The sequence below is a fragment of the Vulpes lagopus genome, chromosome 13 (genome assembly GCF_018345385.1).
Source record: "Vulpes lagopus strain Blue_001 chromosome 13, ASM1834538v1, whole genome shotgun sequence".
NCBI classification, from domain to species: domain Eukaryota; kingdom Metazoa; phylum Chordata; class Mammalia; order Carnivora; family Canidae; genus Vulpes; species Vulpes lagopus.
In genome coordinates this window covers 34,155,477-34,178,544 of record NC_054836.1, presented here as the reverse complement: position 1 = coordinate 34,178,544, position 23,068 = coordinate 34,155,477, and the positions used below count along the sequence as shown (strand labels likewise).

Below are 23,068 nucleotides of genomic sequence, written 5' to 3'. Positions count from 1 at the left end.
GTTAAATTTTGAGATTAGGTTAAAGGGGCAAGGGAAAAAACATGGAAGCATGGAAAGCTCTTTGGAAAAGGTAGATCTGAGCAGGGAAGCTCTGAAGGGCTAGAGATGTATTATGAGGAAGCTAGTGACTGAGGGGGTATAACAAAACAGAGGGAGCAAGGAAATAATACAATTAATTACTTGTATTATTCTTTTTCTTCTGGTTTTTTCCTTGGACTTCATATAAACATAAACAAAACCACATTCTTTATTTATTAATATTTTGCATTTGCTCTTTAACTTAGCACTTCCTCTATGCAACATAATTTTACTGTAAAATTAGACAAGGCAGCAGATATTATTAAAGGAATTAAAATAATGTATCTGTGCCAAACTTCAGCATACTAAAATAATTTTTATGCAACAAATGCATATTTCAACTGTACTCACATAGAATTAGTTGAAAAAGAAACTTTAATATCTTCAGTTTGCTACTAAACTAATAGTTCAGGAAATACTACTCTTCTAGCAGCAACACCCAACCTAGAGTATTTTTCTCTCCTTTGCCTTTACCATATTGTTTCAAACTTGTAGCAAATAAGCATGCAGGCAGTGGAAATGAAAATGAGTATCTCTATGGGAAAAAACACTTTGTCTAATAATTTTGCCTCTACTTGCACTTGAATAAACCTACATCCATATTTATGTTTGGTCAAAAACAGCTTCTTGGATTCCTTTCTTTCTTGTCTTCTCTGTTAGCTGTTCCGGTGATGAGGTTTGATAGTCTAAGGATATTTGGAGGAAAAGGCAGCGGTATGATAATGTTCAATGCTTATATGGAAACTCAAAAGAAAGGGTGAGGAAATGAAGACATTATAAGAAAGACAAATAATTGTCTTAGCTACCCAAAGAAAGAAACTGAGATAGAGATTGTTGGTGGCAACGATCTATTGAGAAGGGAAGTGAGGAAAGGTCAGCAAAGACAGGGTGCAAAGATACTGTTGCAGTCAAATTCTGGTCTCAACTGATTCTACCCAGAACTCAGAACACAAATGATACCACAAAGTTTTTCCACTTTGAGGCAAAGTGGGAGCCTGGCTTTTATACCCTCCCATCAGTCAGCCATTTACTGAGGGTAGCACAGAGAGGGCTGGGGGTTGGGGTGGGTTAACCTCTACACATTACTCAGCAATATGGCTCCCTTTGATGGAGGCCATTTTTCTGAAAATGATGTAGCTGTGAGTCATTAATGGCCAGAACTCAGAGCAACTGGGGATGGTGCACCAGCACTATAAAAGGATGTCTAGGTAGTAGCAGCCATCTTGAGCCCTGAGGGAACCTTTCTCATGAAAGCCAATGCTAACAATGGCAGAGGTAAAGAGGGCCTGGCCCCTCACAGCACCATGTAGTTGCTGCCCCATTCTGGGTTGTGTCTCAGAAATTTTTTTTTTTTTTCTTTTTAAGTTCTCTATACCCAACACGGGGCTTGAGTTTACAATCCAGAGATCAAGAGTTGCATGCTCCTACTGACTGAGCCAGCCAGGTGCCCCATTCAGAACTGTTTCTGATGTAAGAGGAAAATTTACATGAGTTTTGAAAGATAGTAAAAGAAAGATTTGAGCAGGATTAATGCAAATGCTTTATGTTAAGCATAACATTACATGACACAGACCATCCACTCTGAAGAGACATATTTTGTTTTTCCTTGGAAAAAATAAGACTACTAGGCTGGCAGTTCTTGGAGGACAGATACTTATATATATTTTCTTTTTAAAACCAGTATCCAAGTCTAAAATAAGTCTTCAGGGAACCTGGGTGGTTCAGTGGTTGAGCTCAGGTTGTGATCCTGGGGTCCTGGGATCAAGTCCTGCATCGGGCTTCCTGTGGGGAGCCTGCTTCTCCCTCTGCCTGTGTCTCTGCCTCTCTGTGTCTCTCATGAAAAAATAAATAAAATCTTAAAAATAAAAAATAAGTAAATTTTAAAAATAAAAATATTTATTTCTAAAACCAATTTATTGCAAAAGGCAATACATATAATTATGCTTACTGGATGAACATATCTTGATGTTTTGAAGTGTGAAAAAAAAAACCCAAAATATAGTGACGAATTTCTTTACATTTGGTCTTCTGATAGTGTATAGTTCTTCTGATTTATTTTATGGCAGGGTAATTTTTTTCTAAAGAACCCTGGATGTGTGATGGAAATGATATTGAATTGATATAGTACTTTTTAACGCTGTAATTAATGGATGCAAAACCACCAAATTCACTTATTGTTTTCTTATTGCATAGATCTAAATCAAATTTCAATTCAGCCAATGTTCTTTTCCCCTATAAGGTTGAGTAGTTTTTTTTGTTGTTGTTTTTTTTTTTTTTTTTTTTTTACTGAGCAGAACTTTCTTATAAGGCTGATGTTATGAAATAGCACTAATCTTTTCTTCTCATCAACTAGGTTATTAGGTTTTTATTATGTGTAATCTTTACATTTCAGGGACAAGTTTCAACCTCCCTTGCTACAAATAAAAAATTCATGTGAGTCCAGTAGGGTTTTAGGCTAGCATAAAGATTTTTAGAGAACAAAAGCGGGAGAAAAACCACTTTCAATGCTGGGCAGGTTAAGAAATGTTAGGGCAATGTTACACATTCCATTTGTCTGCCCTGCCCTATTTGGGGCAATCCCAACATGAGTCAGAATTTAAAGTGGGCTGGGATGGCATAAATCAAAACTCTAGTTCATGATGGAATTTACAAGAAGAACCATTGTAAAGCCACTGATGACATTCATTTGTGTTGAAATGGGCCATCACAAGAAGGCTGGTCTGGTGAGGTCATATCACAACCTTTCATTGTGATTCATTTACACACACTTTAGTCAATGTAGCTTTGAAAAAATTCTGATTGCAGCATACAATGGACGATTATATAAACCATGCTGTATCAGAACACTTTTTAACTTGAAAGAGGGCACTATTAACTACACTGGTGCAAGGTATAAATTAGAACTCAGGTAAACTGCGGTCTGAGGTCACCCTAAATGCACATTAGTTTGGTGGTAAAGAACAAGAAACCAAACAATAAACAAGGCAGTCCATGCTAAGGTGATAAATAGGAAAGGTCAGGAAAGGGAATGCCCTGAGTTAGTGATGAAGGAATCTCTTCACATGAAGGAGGGCCTGACATGTTTTGAAGGACAGGTACGATGCAGACATCTGGTTGAAATTTGTGATGGTTTTTAGATTTTATATATAATATGTTTATGTATATTTGATATTTTATGTATTTTGACATATATTCTTAAATGTGGGAAGATGAAAGAGTATAAAGAATACTTGAGTGCATTTGAGAATGACTTTGCAGTTCATATTATTTTCTAGACAGTGAAGTTTCTCTTGGTGGGCCAAGCAGATTTTCAATTTGTAAAAAAAATTTGTTCCTAAAGACAATCAAATTCAGTTTGCAACTGAAAGCACCTGAGCACATCAGTTTGTCTTCTGACATTTACTCATCTGGGGGAAATTTGTGAGGAAGTGAGAGGAAACTAAGAGAGAAAGATGGGGTCAAAGCACAGAATCTCCCAGGATAGCTTTCCTTCTTCAGACTTGGAACTTCAACAAGGATCAAAATCTCAAGATTCAGGGAGGGCTCCAGAGGCCCCTCTGAGGCAAATTCTGGTTAAAGCTGCATTTGTCTAACTTGGAAAAGCAATATTAGTCATGTGCTTTGTGTCTTGTTTTAACTGGAACTATTCCATACATTCCAACTGTCCTGTTTATGAGGCACACTCCCTTTTTATAAAAGCCAAAATATTCACCGGTTTCCCACTCTGTTCCTCTAAATAATGTTTTTAATCTAACATACTAGAGTTCCAGGGGCTCTTCCTATTTTCCTCTCCAACTCTTGGCAGGTATGAATTTCCTTTCTCCTACTTAAAAAAAATATATCACACTGCTATTCACGTCAAAACCTCAAATGCCATAGTTAAGGATGTAAAAGAAATGCCCCAGGATAGTAGGAATGCATTTTCTACATTATGTTTTTTAAATCAGAAGTCACATTGCAGGTGTGTACTTGATTAGAGAAACAAAGAAACTCTTTATATTATAAAGAATTTTGTTCTTAGTAAAAAAGTAAATTAGAATCCAAAATGAATTTTAGTTCATTTAGCATTTGGCTTTCCTGCAATTACACTTCAAAAACCAGAAAGGTATTTATATTTTACTCTGCCCTTGAAAAAGAAAACCTATATATACAATAGGATAAGTTAGGGAAAATGAAAAACAATAAATATTTATTAAGTGATTACTCTGTTTTAGGTCCTCTACTAAGCACTTTATATGTATTATTTCATTGAGACTTTTAAAAAATCCTATAAGGAAAGGATGCCCATCTATAAAGATGGGGAACTATAGTTTAGGGAGTATCATTCTAAAGTCACACATTTAGTGAGCAGAGACCAGGTTTGAACCTAGTTCTGAGTACAGAGCCTTTTCTTTTAAATGATGTCCTATATGGAATAGAGAATAACATAAAGACAATTAGCAAGACAAACTCTTGCTATTAAACTATTATTAGTCTTTAAGTAATGACTCAATAATAATTCCCATGTACCTCAATTTTTTTTCATATAAATAGTATGTCATTGCTTTTCCTATTATCAGTCCCACTCTTGGGAGGTGGGTGTTAGATTCTCAGCAGTATTATTTTCTGTGTCAGTGCCAAAGACCTCCCTAAATACTACAGTGCCCTTTTCAAAATTCATTTTATTTGCATGCACAAGGAAACTTTGAGTTTTAACACTGAAGCTCCAGCCTGAACATCTCACTGAGTGCTGAGTGCCTAAATTACATTAGTTGGCACTTTTTCAGCATAAGGGAGAACTTATCCTTTTACAACTGTGTTTCCCCAGCCTCTTGCCAGGGGACAGCTCTGGGCTGCATGCTAATTAGGCAGAAGCACTTGAAATGGTGTTTGCAGTTGCTATTTCCATTTGTGAATTTCCAGTTCTGTCCTGGAAGCCAACTCTGGAACAGGGAAGCAGGCATCTTGTTCTTCTCCATAACTGCCTATTCTTTGACCTTGGTTTGATAATAACTTTGCTGGGGTTTTGCTTCCTGGCTGATGAAGCTAAGAAAATGCTCCTCCTTTTTATGTGCTCTAAAAACACTTTAAAATGAAGAGTCTGAGTTAAAAGGACATGATTGGTGGAGAACATTTGCTTTATACCATGCACAGTTCTATTAATTTATGGGAATATTTTAAGATACAATTTATAATATGGAAGATTTATTTTAAAAGGCTCACTAAGGGGCAGCCCAGGTGGCTCAGTGGTTTAGTGCCGCCTTCAGTCCAGGGCCTGATCCTGGAGACCTGGGATCGAGTCCCATGTCGGGCTCCCTGCATGGAGCCTGCTTCTCCCTCTGCCTGTGTCTCTGCCTCTCTCTCTCTCCTCTCTGTGTATTCTCATGAATAAATAAATAAAATCTTTTAAAAAAAATAAAAAAAAATAAAAGGCTCACTAAGCCCTATATGTTAGGTATATCCAGTTGCCCGCCAGTTGTCTGGTAATGCAGAACCATTCACTGTTTTAACACTGTTAACTTAGAGGCACAAGCAAGCTTTTTGAAGGATAGAAATGTTCTTTATGTTGATTGTAGTAGTAGTTCCACAGGCCTATACATCTGTCAAAACCCACTAATTGATACATTAAAGAGACGTGGTTTGTTAATGTAATTATTATTACATATTACATATTATTACATATTAATGCAAATTATATCAATATATTTTATTAAAATGAGCTTTGTAAACTAACATGGAGTATTTTTTGTTAGCTAAAGGACAATCGGTGCACAGTGAGGAAATATATTTCTCTCTTGATAGTATATACAAAAATATTAAATTACTTCAGTGGTTTTTAAAAAGTAAGCCAATGACACATTAATAAATCCTTTGACTTACAGATAATTACAGATCAGTTAGTGAGTAACTAAAGTCATTTATCTCTGCACTGTACTGATCTGATATACATGACTTCCATTCAGATCAAGGGGTAAATTATTTTAATGCTTCTTCAAATACATTGAGCTCAGTTGGATAATAAAATTATTTTTCAAATTCAAAAATTGATTTTTATATTCTACTGGGAACTTCTTGCAAGCCTTCAGAGTATGAAAACTTGAGTGTGTAGTAACACCAAATGTAAGATTAAGTATCTTAGTAATTAATACTGTTATTGCTAATAAAGCTAATACTAAAACTAATAGCGTGAAGTATACATGAATAATATATTTCACATTCTATTCTCTATAGTAAAGTTTCTTCTATCTTCAGTGCAAGATTGATCCTAAATACTTGTGTCTTTTATAAAATCCATTTTATTTTGGGCTCAGACAAAGAAAATTCTGAATTATAATGAAAAGATTTTTCACCTGTCTTATAGGATAGAAATTTAATCTTCTATAATACTTTAAATACCTTAAACTATTTCAAATAATAATTGCTCAGTTTTATTTCATTGCATGGAATTTGACTAGGTACTTCTTTATACATATGCATGAGTTGACAGTGTTTTACCTCATAGTCTTTAGTGTGTACTTCCTAAAAACAAGGATATTCTCTTACAAAACCACCACAGAGTTGGTGAATTCAGGACATTTAATAGTGATATTATAAAACAAACTAATCTATAGTCTGTATTGTCCTATGAAATTCTTGTTCCATATTCTCCATATGTCCCCAAATGGTCCAGCTACTACTTCTCCTTCATCAAAACTCAGCTTTATCAGAGTTCATTTTTCTTTGGGTAAATCTTCAACCGATGCTTTAATCTTCTCTTTGTTCTCACTGGCTGTTTATAGGCCTCTCCCCTAACCCCCCACCTCCCCATTTCCCAAAACTATCAGCCTCTATTTTTTCAAAATCCTAAGCTCTTATTTAATATGACCCCCTCTCCATCTTTGTTATTACCAGACACTTTCCTAAATTTTACAGTGTATTCATACCTTTGCTCATGGTTTTCAGCCTCATCTGATTCCATGTAATCGTCCAAATCACCCACACATCTCACTACCTCCACCTGGGGCAGAACCATTAGCAATCCCTAGAGCCAGCGACTATGGCAGGGAATTCTCATGAGGTATATTCTCATGAGGGACCACTTGATCATGAAACCATGAAAATGATATCTGACTTTTCATAATACGTATAACTCAATATCTGCCCAACAAGTCTATCACTAGATGATCTAGTTTGTGACCCTGTTCTCAGAGAGCAGTGACCTCTGGTATCAATGCTGTGCTGACCACCTAGTAGCCAAGGGTTAGTCCTGAATATATATATCATACCTTGTGCACCCTAAGGGGGAGCACTGGGCCTCATTCTCCAGCTGTGCTATGCGGCCTTCAGCAGGGTACAAGACATGCTCAGGAACCCAGGCCTCTATTCCATCCCAACATCATCCCATTAAATGTCACCAAGCATTATGTGGCTTTGGATTCTTCAAGAGGCATCAAACATGCTACATCCTCTGAACTAGTGACTGGTACTAGTAATGTTAATCCTTGTGTTTCTGTTACCAACTTCAGAGGTTATAGGCACTGTGATTATATTACATTGGCTCTCACCTTAAGGCTCTGGTTCTAGATGGTTATGGTTGAAACACTCATCAAAAGGGACTTTTTAAACCAAAATTTTGAATGCGTGAAACTTACTCTCTTTTTGAGAGTTTTTTTTTGGTGTTACTACCTTCCAAATGAATTCCCTTGGAACTTGAGCCCCATTTATCATTTCCAGAGGGTTTTCTTTTGCAAATTATGTTCCACTCGTCTTCAATAAAAGTTCAAGCCAAATGCACACAAACACAATAGAGCAATATCTTAGGAGGTATGCCTTGTACTAAAAAAGGAGACCAGCTAGGTCATTTTTCCTGCCAATAATACAGTTCTGCTACAGTGAGTTCTTTGTTTGCAACTAGAACAGCCAGTTCTACAGCAATTCCTACACCCTCCAAAACTTTCTTGCATTCTTTGTTCTACTGCAGTCAATGAATACCTTACACTACCAGGCATAGCCAGTCCAGCACCCTAGCAAGCTGGCAATAAGAAAAGACATTTCCTAGTTTGGCATTCCTTAAGGTACCTACTGTCAGCCTAATCTTGTAGAATTCTGAATTTTTCTTTTAATTATTTTCTTTGCTCAACCTGATAATATTCTAAATCTGTTTTGGAACATAGTCGTAATCCCTCATACCATAAGGTTGAAGCTTTCCATCCAGCTCCTTTCTCTACCCAGTATCTATAACAGTTACTAGGGAATCATAGCACATATATGCTCTCCACTGAAATCAGGAAAAACGCTTGTACCTGGGAAATGTTTGTGGTTCAATTCAGAGGATAGGACCCTGGTACCATATGTATATGTGGACAAACAGTACCTCAACTGTGGCTGCATTTTACCATTATCATATTTAGAAATATCAACTTTTTTTTTCTATTGTAAAAGGAAGTTGGGTCCCAAACCATGCAAAATATCAACACATCCATGGCGAAAATCACTGCCCACTTCACATACCTAAGAAGACATATTTGGTACATTTCTTCAGAGCTGACATTTCTTGTCTTTCATTTTCCCACCTTCATTACCAGACTTTCCCTCCACTTCTAAACTTGGTCTCTCCCATGGACTTTGGCTTGAACTAGTCCTTGGCAGGTAATTTTCCTTATTCCATACAATCTGGGGAACATGATTTTGGGAGGCAGTTTTCTAAGTCAAACTGCATCAGTACTGATCTAGAATGGCAACAGACTCTGTCTTTGACAAATATAGTGGTATTTGTTGATTAATACAAAACATAGCAACAAAACAATAAAAACACCTGGGAAAGAGAGAGAGAACACATCTCCAGAATCACTGTAGTAATGATGGTTGGCTCATTGAGAAGGTTATCCTGAAAGGCCACTTCCTAAAATCTTATGTGCTGTTTTAAAATATGAACATTTAGTACTCTGAATAACAGCACTCACAAGCATTTTTAAAAATCACCCTGAGTATATATCCAATAGAACCACTATAATTTAACATTATAATTCTAATTTAATGATCTTATTCTTATTTCCTAAACTAATTTTAATTGGAACATTAAAAAAATAACTTAGGGAAGGTAATTTTGATAAATCTGTTTAATATTAGTAGCTTCCCAGTGTGACTTGATCAAATACTTTTGTTGAAAGGTAGGATTGTTTTAATTAAATTATAAAATCCCAATGGAAACATTTTGACTTCCATTATTTTTCCTTGATATGTAAATTATAGTAATTTACTTACTCTAAAAACCATAAGGAGGTCACATTAAGATTGATCTTTAAAATGAAAAATAGGCCTTTTAGTCCATTAAAGCAGTATGAAAATGTTTATTTTACCTATTCATTCACTTATAGATATTAAATATAAGCCAGCTGAATAATTCAACAAAATTTGGCTAATTTATGTCAGTAAATTACTTCCCCTTGTTTACTTCCCCTCTCTTGGATTAGGCATAAAGGTGGCACAGTCTACCCACAGGATGGCCCTTAAAGTAATTTGGGGCTGTTTGGCCAGAGAATTCTGGAGATGATGTAGAAGGGAATAGTCAGTCATACAGCATGGGATAATTTGCCTGTAGGGAGGACCAGAGCAGGGACTTTTCTCATCCCTGAAGACAGTCTATTATGTATGATAAAGGCTGTAGACTCAATGCATTTAGGTCTGAATTCTGGTTCCATTACTTATTAGCTAAGGATATTGAAGAAGTTATTCAATATTTCCTTAATTAGTTTGCTTAATTATAAAATCGGAATTATCAGAGTATATACCTCAGAGAGTTGTGGGCATTAAAGGATATATTTTTATACTGTATGTACAGAAGGGTACCTGGCATACAGAAAATACTTCACAAATGTTAACTATTATTATTCTTTTAACTCTAACACACAAAGCTATGGATGTTTTAAGAAAGTCTAAATGAATAATGATTAAATGAACTAGAGTAGTCTGTCTTCAATACCTTTTTTAGTATTTGGTTAAGTAACTATAAAATCCAGTTTGTATAATCTAAATAGAAATCTATTTTAAATTACAAATTGACGGTAAAGGATCAGGATTACTTTTAATACTTAATTATCAACACTGGAAATTATCACAGGAATTTAAAAGGAAAACAACTTTGTAAAAAGTAGATTAAAAATACGAAGTCTCTATTTTGATCTTTGCTAGAGATTTTCCTATAAAGCCAAGAAACTGCCTTCTGGAGTGGACTGAGAAAGCAGAAACAGGTGTATTTTATGGGATTAAAACTTTCATAGTAGAACTCACTTTTGGAAAGAAAACTATTTCTTAAAGTTCAAACTCTAATGAGGATTATAGCTAAAGATGTTTATTTGCTTGAATACCCAATTTTAAATTAATCACTATTGTCTCCATCTCATTCACTCAGTCATTTACTTCAAATAGTTTATTAGGACCCTACCATATGCCAGGCATTAGAGACACAGAACCAACCTGAAGTCTCTCTCTCTCTCTCTTTTTTGTCTTTTTGAGATTTATTTATCTAGTTGAGAGAGAGAGCATATGAACGGGGACAGTGAGAGAGGGTCTAAAGCAGACTCCACATTGAGCATGGAGCCCAGTGCAAAGTTGGATCTTAAGACCCTGAGATCAGGGCCCTGAGATCACGACCAGAACCAAAACCAAAGTCGGTTGTTCCACCAACTGCATCACCCAGGCTCCCCACAGTTTCTTTCTTACGGAGGTCACAGGTGTGGAAATGGGACATGAACAAGGATTCAGAGAGTTAGGCATGGGATACCCTAGAAAGAATTTGTCTGCCCTGTGGAAGAACCTGAAGACACTTGTAGTATAGAAGGTTCTGAGTAGAAAGGTAAAATGTGGACAAAGATTTGAAATGATGAAGACTAGTTAGGAAGGAAGGTCATGGAATGAAGGATATATTTCAGCTTTCTCTACTATGGAGGCATTATATTAAAAGGAGGAGATAAATGAAAAGAGTGACAAGAATAAGAACGGCTATTCCGCCCTTAATGAGATAGTGACCAGGGAATACACAAGTGCATCCATGGAATGGGCTTTAAGAACCATGCCCTACAGGCACTTTGCCATGAAGGAGAAAGGAACTCCAGCTGTATACATTGGCATCAGGCTCAACAGAGCTATGTGGGTCATAGGAATAAGGAATGTCCTACACTGCATGTTTTTGGTTGTCCAGAACACATGAGGATAAAGATTCACTAAATAGGCTCTATGTGGTGGTGACCTATGAATCTGTCACAGCTTTCAAAAAATCTATGGACAGTCAATATGGATGAAAACTAACTACTGACTGTCAAATAAAATTCTAAAACTGCAAAAAAGGAAAAAAAAAAAAAACAGCAAAAACTTCTGCCTGAAGAAAGCATAGCAGTATATTCCTCTAGCCTAACTGGAAATGCTCTAAATAACCAATACTGCTAGACATGGCTAATCACTGCAAATATTTAAAAGCCAAATAATTACCTATTTCAGTAAAAATTAATGGAGACATAATAATATGAATATATTAAACTATACAGAGTATCAAGCTATAATAGAATAGCTCCAAACTGCTAGGAATGACACAAGCCCTAGGATGATCAGTGGTCTGACTTATGTACCTTGAATACTTTTGACTGAACAGGTTACCACATACTTAGTAGATCAGTCTCTTTTTCTTTCTCTCTCATAACCACAAGTCATACACATCTGTAACACATTGGAAATCCTGTGGGAGGCAGAGTTACATTCCAAGTTACTCCCATAAAGCCACATGTCTTCTCTCCGTTCTCACTATAATAGGAAACTAACCATAGTGAAGTGTATTTAAGATGAGTTGAGAGCATTTGGGTGCTTCCACTGGAGGTATGCTTTGATCACGCTCCCAATTCACAAATCATTATATTCCCATCTGTAATTACTCTGTGCCACTAACATTGTTACAGGGTAGGACCCAGGAATCTCCACAGAAGCAGTGTGTGAAAGTCCTCTTTCATCTGACAGTCACAGTGAATGTATAACTTTGAGCAACATCCAGAAATTTTTTGAAGAAGGTAGGAGGCAACATAACAGTTCAAATCTCATCTTTTCTACTTACTACCTAGGTGACTGAAATGATCTCCTCTGTGCTTCAATTTCTTCATCTCTAAAATAGATAATTCTACCTCTTTCATAGTATTAGCATGAAGATTAAATTAATATGGCAAATCATTTAGATCAGTGAATGGTATAGAGTGAGAGCTACCTGTTTGTTACATTATGTGAGCATTATACTTTCTTTCCACTGCATATAGAAGCCACACTTTTATGACTTCTTTAGGATGTAATTGGGAAGGTGACATTTTTAGAGATTAACAATTAGGCCATCTACTCAAGCTCAGCATTTAATTGTTCAATTTAATAAAATGCAATATGAATCATCATAAAATGTTATTTTTTCTATGGCTGCTTTTATTTTATAATCAATATACAGTTTACAGAATGCATTTCATATAAAATTGGAGAGGATACACAGGGCTCAGCATTCTCATGCTGGCAAAACTCTAAACGTACAGACTTGGGCTGCGACAGGGTTTAGTTTTGTTTTGGGGACCAAGAAGGTCCTAAGCATGTACTGTACAGGGTAGGTTTTGAATGTTGTTAGGTTATTCGATGAACATACAAAAAAACTTTCCTAATGTCAGTTTGGTAAGATTCAATAATATCATAAGTAACACCATTTTTATACAAGTTACTCAGTGAGTCTCACTGAACCAGCAAAAAGACATCATTCAAATGACAGAATGCTATGTACAACAGTCATTTTCAAGGGGGATGCTTTGAGCATCCTAGCTTATTAAGTACAAACAAGAGAAAGACTATGTAACAAGGCAAGTAGTTTATTACTTTTCAAGAAAACTGATGGTATCTGCATAGGATTGACTTCTACTTGTTAAAGTCTAAAGAAACTTAGATCAAAGCAATACCCTCTGGCACCCAGCTAGTGAATAGTAAGATGACTGTGGGGGTGGTGCTGGTGGACAAAGTGAGGAATTTAACACCCAACTATTTATACTTGGATAAGTCAAATTTAACAGATGGGACACAAAAAGCTCTAAACTGATGAACAACAAAGATCAGGCTATTTCAAATAGTTTATTTGTTCTGAGGAAGGTTCATTTCAAAATAGGGAATAGAAAAATTGAAAAGGCAATATAGTGTTGCCTCATAAAAAAATCAAATTGGAATGAAAATTGATTATGATATTTATCTTGTTGCCTATATTAAAACTTCTTCAAAGATGACACACACTCTCCCAAATAATATCCTCCAACTCCCCTTGGTTCATTAAAATTATTAACTTTTTTTGTTTTTAGTCTAATCAAAGTTTAGTTTACCAGTTGTATATAATTTATCTTTAAAACTTAAATATACATTGAAAAAAAATAAAACTTAAATATACATTGGAAAAAATTATCAGCTGGTAAAATTCTTCTGAGATAATTGTTTTATACCTGATCCGTCTTCTTTTTTTTTTTTTTTTAAGTATTTGTTTATTGGAGAGAGAGATAGCAAGTGTGGAGAGAGGCAGAGGGAGAGGAAGGGAATCCTCAAGCAGACTCCTTGCTGAGCAAAAAGCCAGGTACGGGGCTCAATCCTAAAACCCTGAGATCATGACCTGAGCTGAGACCAAGATTTGGATGCTCAACCAACTAAGCCACTATATATATATTTTTTTCAAGTTCTACCACTTGAAGATATGGTATATTTAAAAATACTTTTAAAAAAGAGAGGTTACAAGATTAATTCAATTTTTATCAAATGTGAATGGACAAGAAAATCATAGCAAAATTGGCTTGATGGGCAATTTTTTCATGTTTATACTAAATATAGAAATACCTTTATTTTTCTTCTTGAAGAAGATTCTGTTATCTAATAAATATAGTAGAACTTGATTCTTCATCTGTTTGTTACAAAGGTTAGAGAGATTGACAAGAAATAAACGAAACCCTGTTTTGGAATGAACAGAGAATCAATCTGATGACAAAACTGAGAAGAAATTTACTCATTCATTCATTCATTCATTCATCAAATATGTATTGAGCACCTTTTATGTAACTGGCATTTCCATTACAGAAACAAGAACAAAGTACCTTCCCTTATAAGCTATAATGTAGTCGCTGGGTTGGGAGCAAGAAAGAAAAACAGTAAATAAATACATAACATATCCAGGATGCTACAATATATAAAAGAAAAAAAAAAAAGACAGGTTAAGGCACTAGATAGTGTTGATACAGAGGACAGAGAGGGCCTCTTTGATAAGATGATATTTGAATAGACATCTCAAAGAACTAAGGGAGAGGGAAACAAATATATTTCATGGAAACACATTCCAGGCAGAGGAACAGTGAGTTCAAGATTGGAGGTAGGATCATACATGGTACATCCCAGGTATAGCAAGGACCAGTGTTGTTGTAACAAAGTGATACAGGAGGAATGGAGAAGGAGGTGAGGTCAGGAAGTCATCAGGATCTTGGAAGCCATACAAAGACTTGGCCTTCAATTTGAATAGATGAGAAATCATGTAGAGTACTGAGAGGAGGAGGGACAGAACCCTGAGGTACATTTTAAAGGAGTAAGTTTGGCTGCACTGTGAAGCAGAGAAGTCAGTTTAGGTAGGCATTCAAGAGTTCAAGTAAAAAATGGCATAGACCAGAGTGGTGGCAGTGGAGGTGGTAAAGTGACTGTGGAATGTGAGAGAAACAGAAATCAAAGATGCCACCAAAGTGTTATCCTGAACTACTGGAAGTGTGACTGGTAACTTAGTGAGTTGAGGGAGAAAATCGGACATTTGGTTTTGAATACATTTGAATTGATTTTGCCTTTATATGTATGGTGGAGATGCTCAATAGGCATTTTGCTATGCCACCTGGAGATCAGAGAAGTCAAGACTGGAGTTGTTGGCACACAAGTGGCATTTAGGACCCAAGACTACATTAGTCCATCTGAAGACTCAGTGTATAACTAGAAAAGAAAGTTTGAGGACTGAGTCCTCAGCCACTTTGACATTTAGAGTTGGGACAAGAGGAAGAACCAACATCAGAGAATAGAAGGAGCTTAATCCAAGAGAATGTGGGTTCAGGAAATCAAGGAAAGAAGTGTTTTGAAGCAGGGAGTGGTCAATAGTGTCAACTCGCTGACAGATGATAGGCCAAGTGGGATGAAAACTATAAACTGGCAGTCAGATTTGGCAATAGGGAGGGCACTATGATCTTAACAGGATGGTATAACTGCAAAGGTGATTAAAACAATGGATTCAAAGAGAAGGTGAGGAAGATTGGAGACAGCAGGAATGGACAACTCTTTCAAGGATTTTTGCTAAAAGGAGCGTTAGAAGTAGAAGTTGAGAGATATTACCACATGTATGGATATGCATATGGTATAAATGGTCCAGTAGAGAGGAGAAAAACTGACAATTCCAGACACAGGGGGAACAATCCTTAAAACTGAAACCCCAAAAAAGCTATACTTGTGATTCCATTGGGATAAAAGAATTGACATTTGTCTGGGGAAGTAGATTTATTCATGCTAATTTTTCTTTTTGATATACATGCATACCAAAAAGCTGTTACACATGCATAGTTTTAAGAGAAATATTTTTAATGCAGCCATAATGGAATCACTGAAAAGTAAATGATTGAAACTACCTGTCTTTGCTTCCTCCCTCACTTCTTCATCTCTTCCTTTAAACATAGTAAACACTCCTATAGCCCTAAATTTCAGCTAAAATATTCATGCCCTGAGACAAATGATAGAGTTTCTCCTATAGTATTTTGATCTACTGAAATATTTTAGAATAAAATGACATAAAATTTACTTTAAAATAACCTTATTGGGGAAGGAGATGAAATGAGTAGGGGAAGAGATAAAAAAAAATTAGCCCTGAGTTGATAGTTGATGGAGCCTGGTGATGGGCGTATGGTGACTCCTTATACCATTCTCTCTCCTTCTGTAGAGGTTAGAAAATTTCCAAATATAGTTAAAAATTAAAAGAAATCTGCCAATACCATACTTAATCCAAATAAATCCATTACATGGTAAAATTTCAGCTTATTTGTTAACAGGTGAAGGAGCTATTTGGGGGCACAGGAATTTTTCCAAATCATAATCAGTTCTTTTGCTTTCATATACAACACAAAGACTTCACATGCAGTACAAACTTTTTTTTTTTTTTTATCAGAAAGCGTTTCAATTGCTTTAAGATAGAATTAACTTGGATGCTTATTGTACAAATATTTTGAAAGGCTGGACTTTTAAAAATGAAGCCTTGATTCTCTTAAATATCCTCTTTAGATAAGTATAAAGAAATCTAAGAATACTTGTGATGTGAAATATGTTCTGAGGTAAAATAATATTACAGTTATAAGAGAATGCTAATCTGATTGTTACTTAAAAGAATAAATAGCTGATTATGCATAGAAGGTAAAATTTTATTGCAATAATAGTTCACATTTTTAAAAAAAATAAATGGTAATTTCTGAAATTTGTCATTCTTATATTGCTCTATAAAAATTTAGTAAAAAATATTTTTAACCTTTCCAAGTGAACAAATGCAGAAACAACAGTGTTTGCTGAATTAACTCTTCAAATATTAACCACTAAGTATTCTTTAGTGTTTTCCAGTTACTCATTAACCATTTTATACTGTTATTGTTTCTCCAATTGTCGGTGATTTCCACCAGGGAAAGTTGAAAAACATTTTTCTAGATCAGAAAAATGGTCAGATTTATTAACAACATCCCCCTTGCTCACCATATATTCATTATTAAAAGTCCACTACATATTTGGGACCTATAAATCCTAATTCAAAAATTAAACCCAAAGTTATGTTGTTGTGCAGTTTATGGTTCCTTATATATGGCTTTATTGTCCTCAACATTTCCTTGGTGTAAACTACTGAGCAAGGGAACAAGATTTCTTTTGTAATTGATACCTAAATTTCTATTCTGCTTTAAGCATCTAATTTGCACTGTGAAGACATATAATCTGAGACTTGTAGCTATATCATGAAAGTACAACAGTTTACGCTGATCTCTAATTTTCAGAGTTGTACTGGCTATAATTTAAATTTTTTGCATGATTTTAACTGAAATGCAAACCAGTATACATCAGGAACCTTTGTATATTGACAGCGACTGGGAAAAGGATGCCTTGTTCTGATTTCAGATAAGCATTCTCTTTTTACAACTGCAGGTGCAAGGGAACCCATTCATAGTATTTGCTCCAAACCAATTACAGTCACTAAATGGAAATACAATGCTATTACATGAGAACTTGACTAATCTTTACAAGCACAAAGAATATTTTTAAAGTATTGTTATTAGTAGTAAATTCTAGAGGCAAGTAGCACTTTTTTCTTTGTCTGTGTACTGGGGATGAAATATACTTTGTTGACACAGTCTTGGTCATTTTAGTATTGTGTGTGTGTGTTCACTAAATCTAGAGAAATACTTTGTCAAATAATAACCCAAGATGGAATTACACTCAGTGGAAAATCTGCTGCAATCAATGCATAGTTCCACTGAAGAGATAATTGATAATGAATGCTACTATTTCCTTTGCCTTCAAGTTTCACTTATTTTGTAATAAACATTTAAGCCAAAAAAATAACCACAAGATAGAAATTTACTCTAATTGCTCTCATTTCACATAACTGGGTAAATCTCCTGTTGAAACAAATATTAGACAACTATTAGTGCAACAAATGAGTGAACTAGCTGGATGTTTCCATGTTGAACTCTTATTTATAAGATTATGACTTGATCGTTTTTATTAGCTTCAGGCAGAAACATGGCACATCAATTCAAAGCATAAGATAAAATTTTAATCTACAAAACAACTACAACTCTACTTCAACAGGAGAGGTCAGAGAAAGGTGCTAGCAGAATTTAAGGGCTTGATAACCAAACACAGATAAAGCAAATTTATTTTTTAACTAGCAATAATCATTGCCTTGGCAAAAATAAATATGTGGCTTATATTTAAAACCAAGAAGAACTCATCCCAAATTGATGATTACTATTATTACTTACTGTATGTTTTACTGTTTGCTAACAAGCCAGGATAGCCACCTTAAATCTGCGTGTAATTCAAAGGGGCCAACGCACCTTTTCATACACTATTTGACTTGAGCTTTTCTTGTGACTTAGGGAGGGAGATCCTGTCCTCATTTGTAAAATCAGGACAATAAACATTATAAAGAAGTATCTTTTCCAAATCAAGGCAATTCTATAGAAGTGGCTTGCCTGGATTGAAAGCTGTCAATCCTGGTCTAGGTTTCTGTCTCATGGTCTCAGTCTCAGGGGCTGATCTGACTGAAGCATCAGTTAGCTAGGACCCTATTTTTATTTTTTAAACTGAAAAAGTGGTGACTTAGAGAATATTTTTCGATTGTGTTCAATTCCTTCAGGCTGAGAGCACTAATGATAGAAGAAACTTTTATGCAGCCATCCTCTTCTTTCCTGGACTCAAAACCATAAATCTCACTCCCATTATACCAGTGTATTCCCAGCCTTGAATCAAATGCTAGTGGTACATGCAAAACGATGAGGGGCATCCTCAAAGATGCCTTCAAGGAGGATGCCCTTAAGGATGGAGCAGAACCCCTAAGTTGGTTTAGGTAAATAGGAGCTCTCCCTCTTCCAAACTTCCATTCTCTTACTGCGTCCCCCAATCCCGGGAGCAACACACAGAGTGTCCTCGTACAGTTAGTTACTGCTGTCACTCGGGGCGGAAATACTTGACACCTGGCCCCCCTCAGGCCGCCTGAAAGGAGGACGCTGCCACACACCCGCCCTTCTAAAGTTCTCAGGACGGATGGAGGCTGACACTGGGTCACTTACCTGGCCGGGATGTTCCTCGTCACAGCCAGGGCCTTCGGGGAGGAGAAGAAAACAAAAGAAAACCAAACAACTTACCACTTTGGCCCAGTCCAAGAACAACTAAAAGCACCCAGGCCGCCCGAAGGAACGGGGCTGGACCCGGCCGGCAGTTTTGCAGGCAGACAAATGCGGCAGTGAAAAAAGCCGGAGCGGAGCGGCACATAATGCACAGCAGCCCGCACCCGCCCGCCGCCTGCCGCTCTCCGGGGCGCACCTCGGGGCCCGCGGGCCAAGGGTCGCTAGGCAGCTGCCCGCAGGCCCTGCGGGCGGACCCCGCGGCTCGGAACCAGCGGTGCAGGTACGCCGGCCCGGACGCCGCTGGGCATCTCAGGGCCTCCCAGGCCCTGCCACACGGCGCGCCGGGTCCCGCGACCTCCGCCAGAAGCACCTCCTCGGACGGTCAGTGGCCCGGGGCGGCGACGCGAGCGAAGGCTCCGCAGCCCGCTCCGGGACAAAGAAAAGAGCTTTTGTTTCTCTCCAGCCGACGGGGCTTCTGCTGCATAAATCAGCTTAGGGAACAGCCAAACAGAATCAAACCCAAACAAAGCCCGAAGCCTGGGGGAAAAACCAGCCTAAAGTACTATCACTGGGTGATGCTGCCTCGGTGGGAGGGGACGCCGGCGAGGCCGAGGGGGAAAGTCGATGGCGCATCAATCAGCGCGAGCTTCTTCCACAGGTGGGCAGGGAGGCCAGTTCCACTTGGGTACAGCTCCGCAGCCGCGTCCGCCGAGCGGCGGGCACAGTCGAAGCGGCGGCGTCCTGGCTGGCGACGGAGGAAGCGCGGGCTGCCAGCAGCTGGGGAAGCGGCGCCCGCAGCACCTTAGAAGCCGCCGCCGGCGCCCGCGGACGCGGAGGGAGGCATAGCAGCTCCCCGCTCGGCCGGGAGTGGGGCGCACGGCCGCTGGCGCGGGAGGGGAGGCTCGGCCAGGGTGCCTAGCCCGGCCTCGCGGGGCGGGAGCTTCGTGCCCTCGTCCTTTCGGCCCCAGCGTGCCCCCTCGGGCGTCCCGCCGGCCGGAACCGGGCAGCTGGCGCTCTCCGGGGTGCACCCCCGAGGAGGCGAGAGGAGCGAGGCTGGCGAGGGGCGGGGGAGCAGCGGTCCCGCGCGGGGCCCGGGCGGGGGGAGGGCTCCCGAAGTGCTGGGAGCTGGGCGCGCTCGGGGCCGCGAGTTGCTAGGAAACAGCCCCACGCCACCCAGCGCCTCGCCCCGGCCGCCTGCAGGCGCAGCGGCGGCTCCGGCGGCGGCGGCGGCGGCGGCAGCGAGAGCTCCGAGCAGCGTGGGCGGGACATTGGTGAGGCATGAAGTCACCGCGGCCCACACTCGCTCTTTGTTTTGCTCACTCCGGCTCCTTTTTTCTCCCCCTTGGCTCTGATAGTTGTCATGCCCACCGTTCACGAGCGCTCCTGATGCGTAGCCGCGCAACAAGAATCGCTCCCCCTGTTCCCTCGCCCTCCGCTCGCCGAATCCCTACACCCCCACGCTCCCTCGGACGGTTTGGAGATTCGCTCAGCCCTAATGGCAGCTGCGCACAAACCCCCAGCCTCTGCCCCGGGCACTCTGCGCGCCTTTGTTCCCAGATACTCACTGCCCGGCAGCTGCAGCATACAGAGGGCAGCTTGGGGGCCTCTCCCCGCCCCCAACACCCCCGGTCCGCGGGTGCGCACTGCCAACTTTGCTTGCAGATTTAGGGGCTCACCCTTCACCCACCCCAAGACCGGCCGGCGTCTCCCCAACACTGGGAGAATTGGCCCAGTCCGCGGAGGCCGGACCCCGAGCCGCTAGCTGAAATTCCTCGCGCCTCCTCCTCCCGCGGAGTCTCAGCCCCGGCTGGACAGCCCTGTCCTTCCCAGGGTCTGGTGGTGGCTCTGGGTTTTGCTCGTTACAGTGGATCTTTTGACCTTAAGCGTCACCTTTCCAATAAACGGAACAAAGAAGTTCAAAGTGCCGCGCAGCAGGAGAGAGAAGCTAAGGAGAGGATGAGAAAGGGCATTTCTGCCCGCTTTGGAGCTCAGAAGTTTAGGTGCAAAAAGGAAGCGGGTATTAAGCTGGGCAACTGCCGGAGAAGCGGCGCGCCTCCCTGAGTCCTGTCACTACCACTCCAGGCCGAGGGAGGGAACCCCGTCCTCCGGATTGAAAACAAGGCTCGGTTTCCAATCTGAGACACAGGGTGATGGTTTTCTTTTTCCTCTAGGGGCAGGAGTGGTTCCCTGCGGTAAAGTCTGACCTCTCATTTTCCCCCAGCAGCCTGCCGACGTCTTTCATAGAGCACCCGCCTCTTACAGGCATTACACCAGTCCAGCCAGGTCAAGGTGAAATATGCGGGAGTTTCCCCTCCTCCTTATTTGTTTAATAGTTTCCATCTCCATATTTGGAGTAAAAAAACAAGTAGGAGGCTTTCTTTCTCTCTCTCTTTTTCTGTTTTCTAATTGTTAATGAGTGAATGGAAAGTACCTGGTTAATAAGCCACAACATTGAAAACTCCCCCTTTTCAGGTGTGGACTACGCATTGGGACCCACAGAATTAGCTAAACAAACCAAGAACCCAGCTGGAAAATTACAAGTGTCCTAGATCTGCAAAACAGGTCCTTTTGAGAGACCAAATGAATGCTCCAAACCTGAAAACTGATACTTTGAAACACAATTCATTATAGTCTATGTACTCTAAATAAGTAGAATTAATTTTAGTTCAGCTTCTTATTTTCTTTCTTTGGTTCCAAGTTGGAACAGCTTTTGTTTTGCTGTAGGTGATCTTAAAGGAAAGGCCTGAAAAGTGGCTGGGATGGAGATGAGGTCTTTAAATTTGAACACAAAAGGAGCTCTCAACAGTCACTCTTCAATGCGGGGAAATGTATATTTTCTAGAGATTATTTCACAGTCTTAAAGAATACAGCCACTGTTGAGACAGTGTGGTACTGCAATGGAGAAAAAAAGTCAGGGCAGCCCGGGTGGCTCAGCGGTTTAGTGCCTGCCTTCTGCCCAGGGTGTGATCCTGGAGACCCGGAATTGAGTCCCATGTCTGGTTCCCAGCATGGAGCCTGCTTCTCCCTCTGCCTGTGTCTCTGCCTTTCTCTCTCTCTCTCTCTGTACCTCTCATGAATAAATAAATAAAATCTTAAAAAAAAAAGTCAATTCATAATCCCTATAAGGTTGTGTGTGTAAGTGTACTCTACACTGTAAAGTGACTATCACATGAGAGTTTCATGATGTATTTAAAAATCTAACTCTTGATGTTGGAAATGTAAATAGTAATTATAATATTAAGTGAAATGTAAATTAATGTAAATAATAAAGGATATAGTTTTGTGACATTGAATAGGTATACACCAATTTTTAACTCTATACATATCTTCATCTTTGACTTACCATGGGGTTATGACTTTAAAAATCCATTATAAGTTGAAAAAAACTCTAAGTTGGAAATGCATTTAATACACCTAACTTACTGAACATCATAGTTTGGCCTAGTCTACCTTAAACATGCTCAGAACATTTACATTAGCCTGCAGTTGGGCAATATCATCTAACACAAAGTCTATTTTATAATGAGTATTGACTATCTCATGTAGTCTATTGAATACTGTATTGAAAGTGAAAAACAGAATGTTTGTATGGGTATAGAATGGTTGTAGGTGTATTGGCTCTTTACCCTTGTGAGAGCATGGCTGACTGGGAACAGTGGCTAACTGGTGCTGCCCAGTATGAGAGGTAGGTGTCCTACCACACATCACTAGCCTGGGAAAAGATAAAAATTTGAATACAATTTCTATTGAACTTGTATCACTTTTTTATCTTCGTAAAGTCAAAAAATTGTGAGTCAAACCATCATTAAGTCAGGGACTGCCTGTATAGTTAGATGTCTATATATCCTATATGCCAGGTCAAAACAACTGTGTAGCAAGAGGAATAAAACATTTTGTAAATCTGTTGCAGGAAAATTTTGGAGCCCTTTAAAAAGAAAGACTTCCATGTTTTGTTTTATGAAAGCCATGTAAATATGTATCAGGATACCAGTTTTATGGAGTTGTTGAAGAATAATTACAGTGCCGTTTATCACCACTTCACAGTTGTAAAGAGGTTATAATTCTGGTTATCAAAGTAAAATAAGACAGTA

The 23,068-nt window shown here is 38.9% G+C and overlaps 1 protein-coding gene across 8 annotated transcripts in view; it reads right to left on the bottom strand.

Moving 5' to 3' along the window:
* Nucleotides 1-21,280, bottom strand: part of ITGB8 (integrin subunit beta 8) — a 79,492-nt gene extending 58,212 nt beyond the window's left edge. Inside the window, exons 1-2 of one of the 8 annotated variants that reach the window (XM_041727400.1) lie at nt 18,996-20,515; nt 13,918-14,028 (exon numbers count right to left, since the gene is read on the bottom strand). In XM_041727400.1, the coding sequence (XP_041583334.1) occupies nt 13,918-14,028; nt 18,996-19,122 (238 nt within the window). In that variant the 5' untranslated portion in view covers nt 19,123-20,515. The other 7 variants (XM_041727403.1, XM_041727405.1, XM_041727404.1 and 4 more) reach the window with 7 other exon arrangements.
* Nucleotides 21,281-23,068: the final 1,788 nt, after the last annotated feature.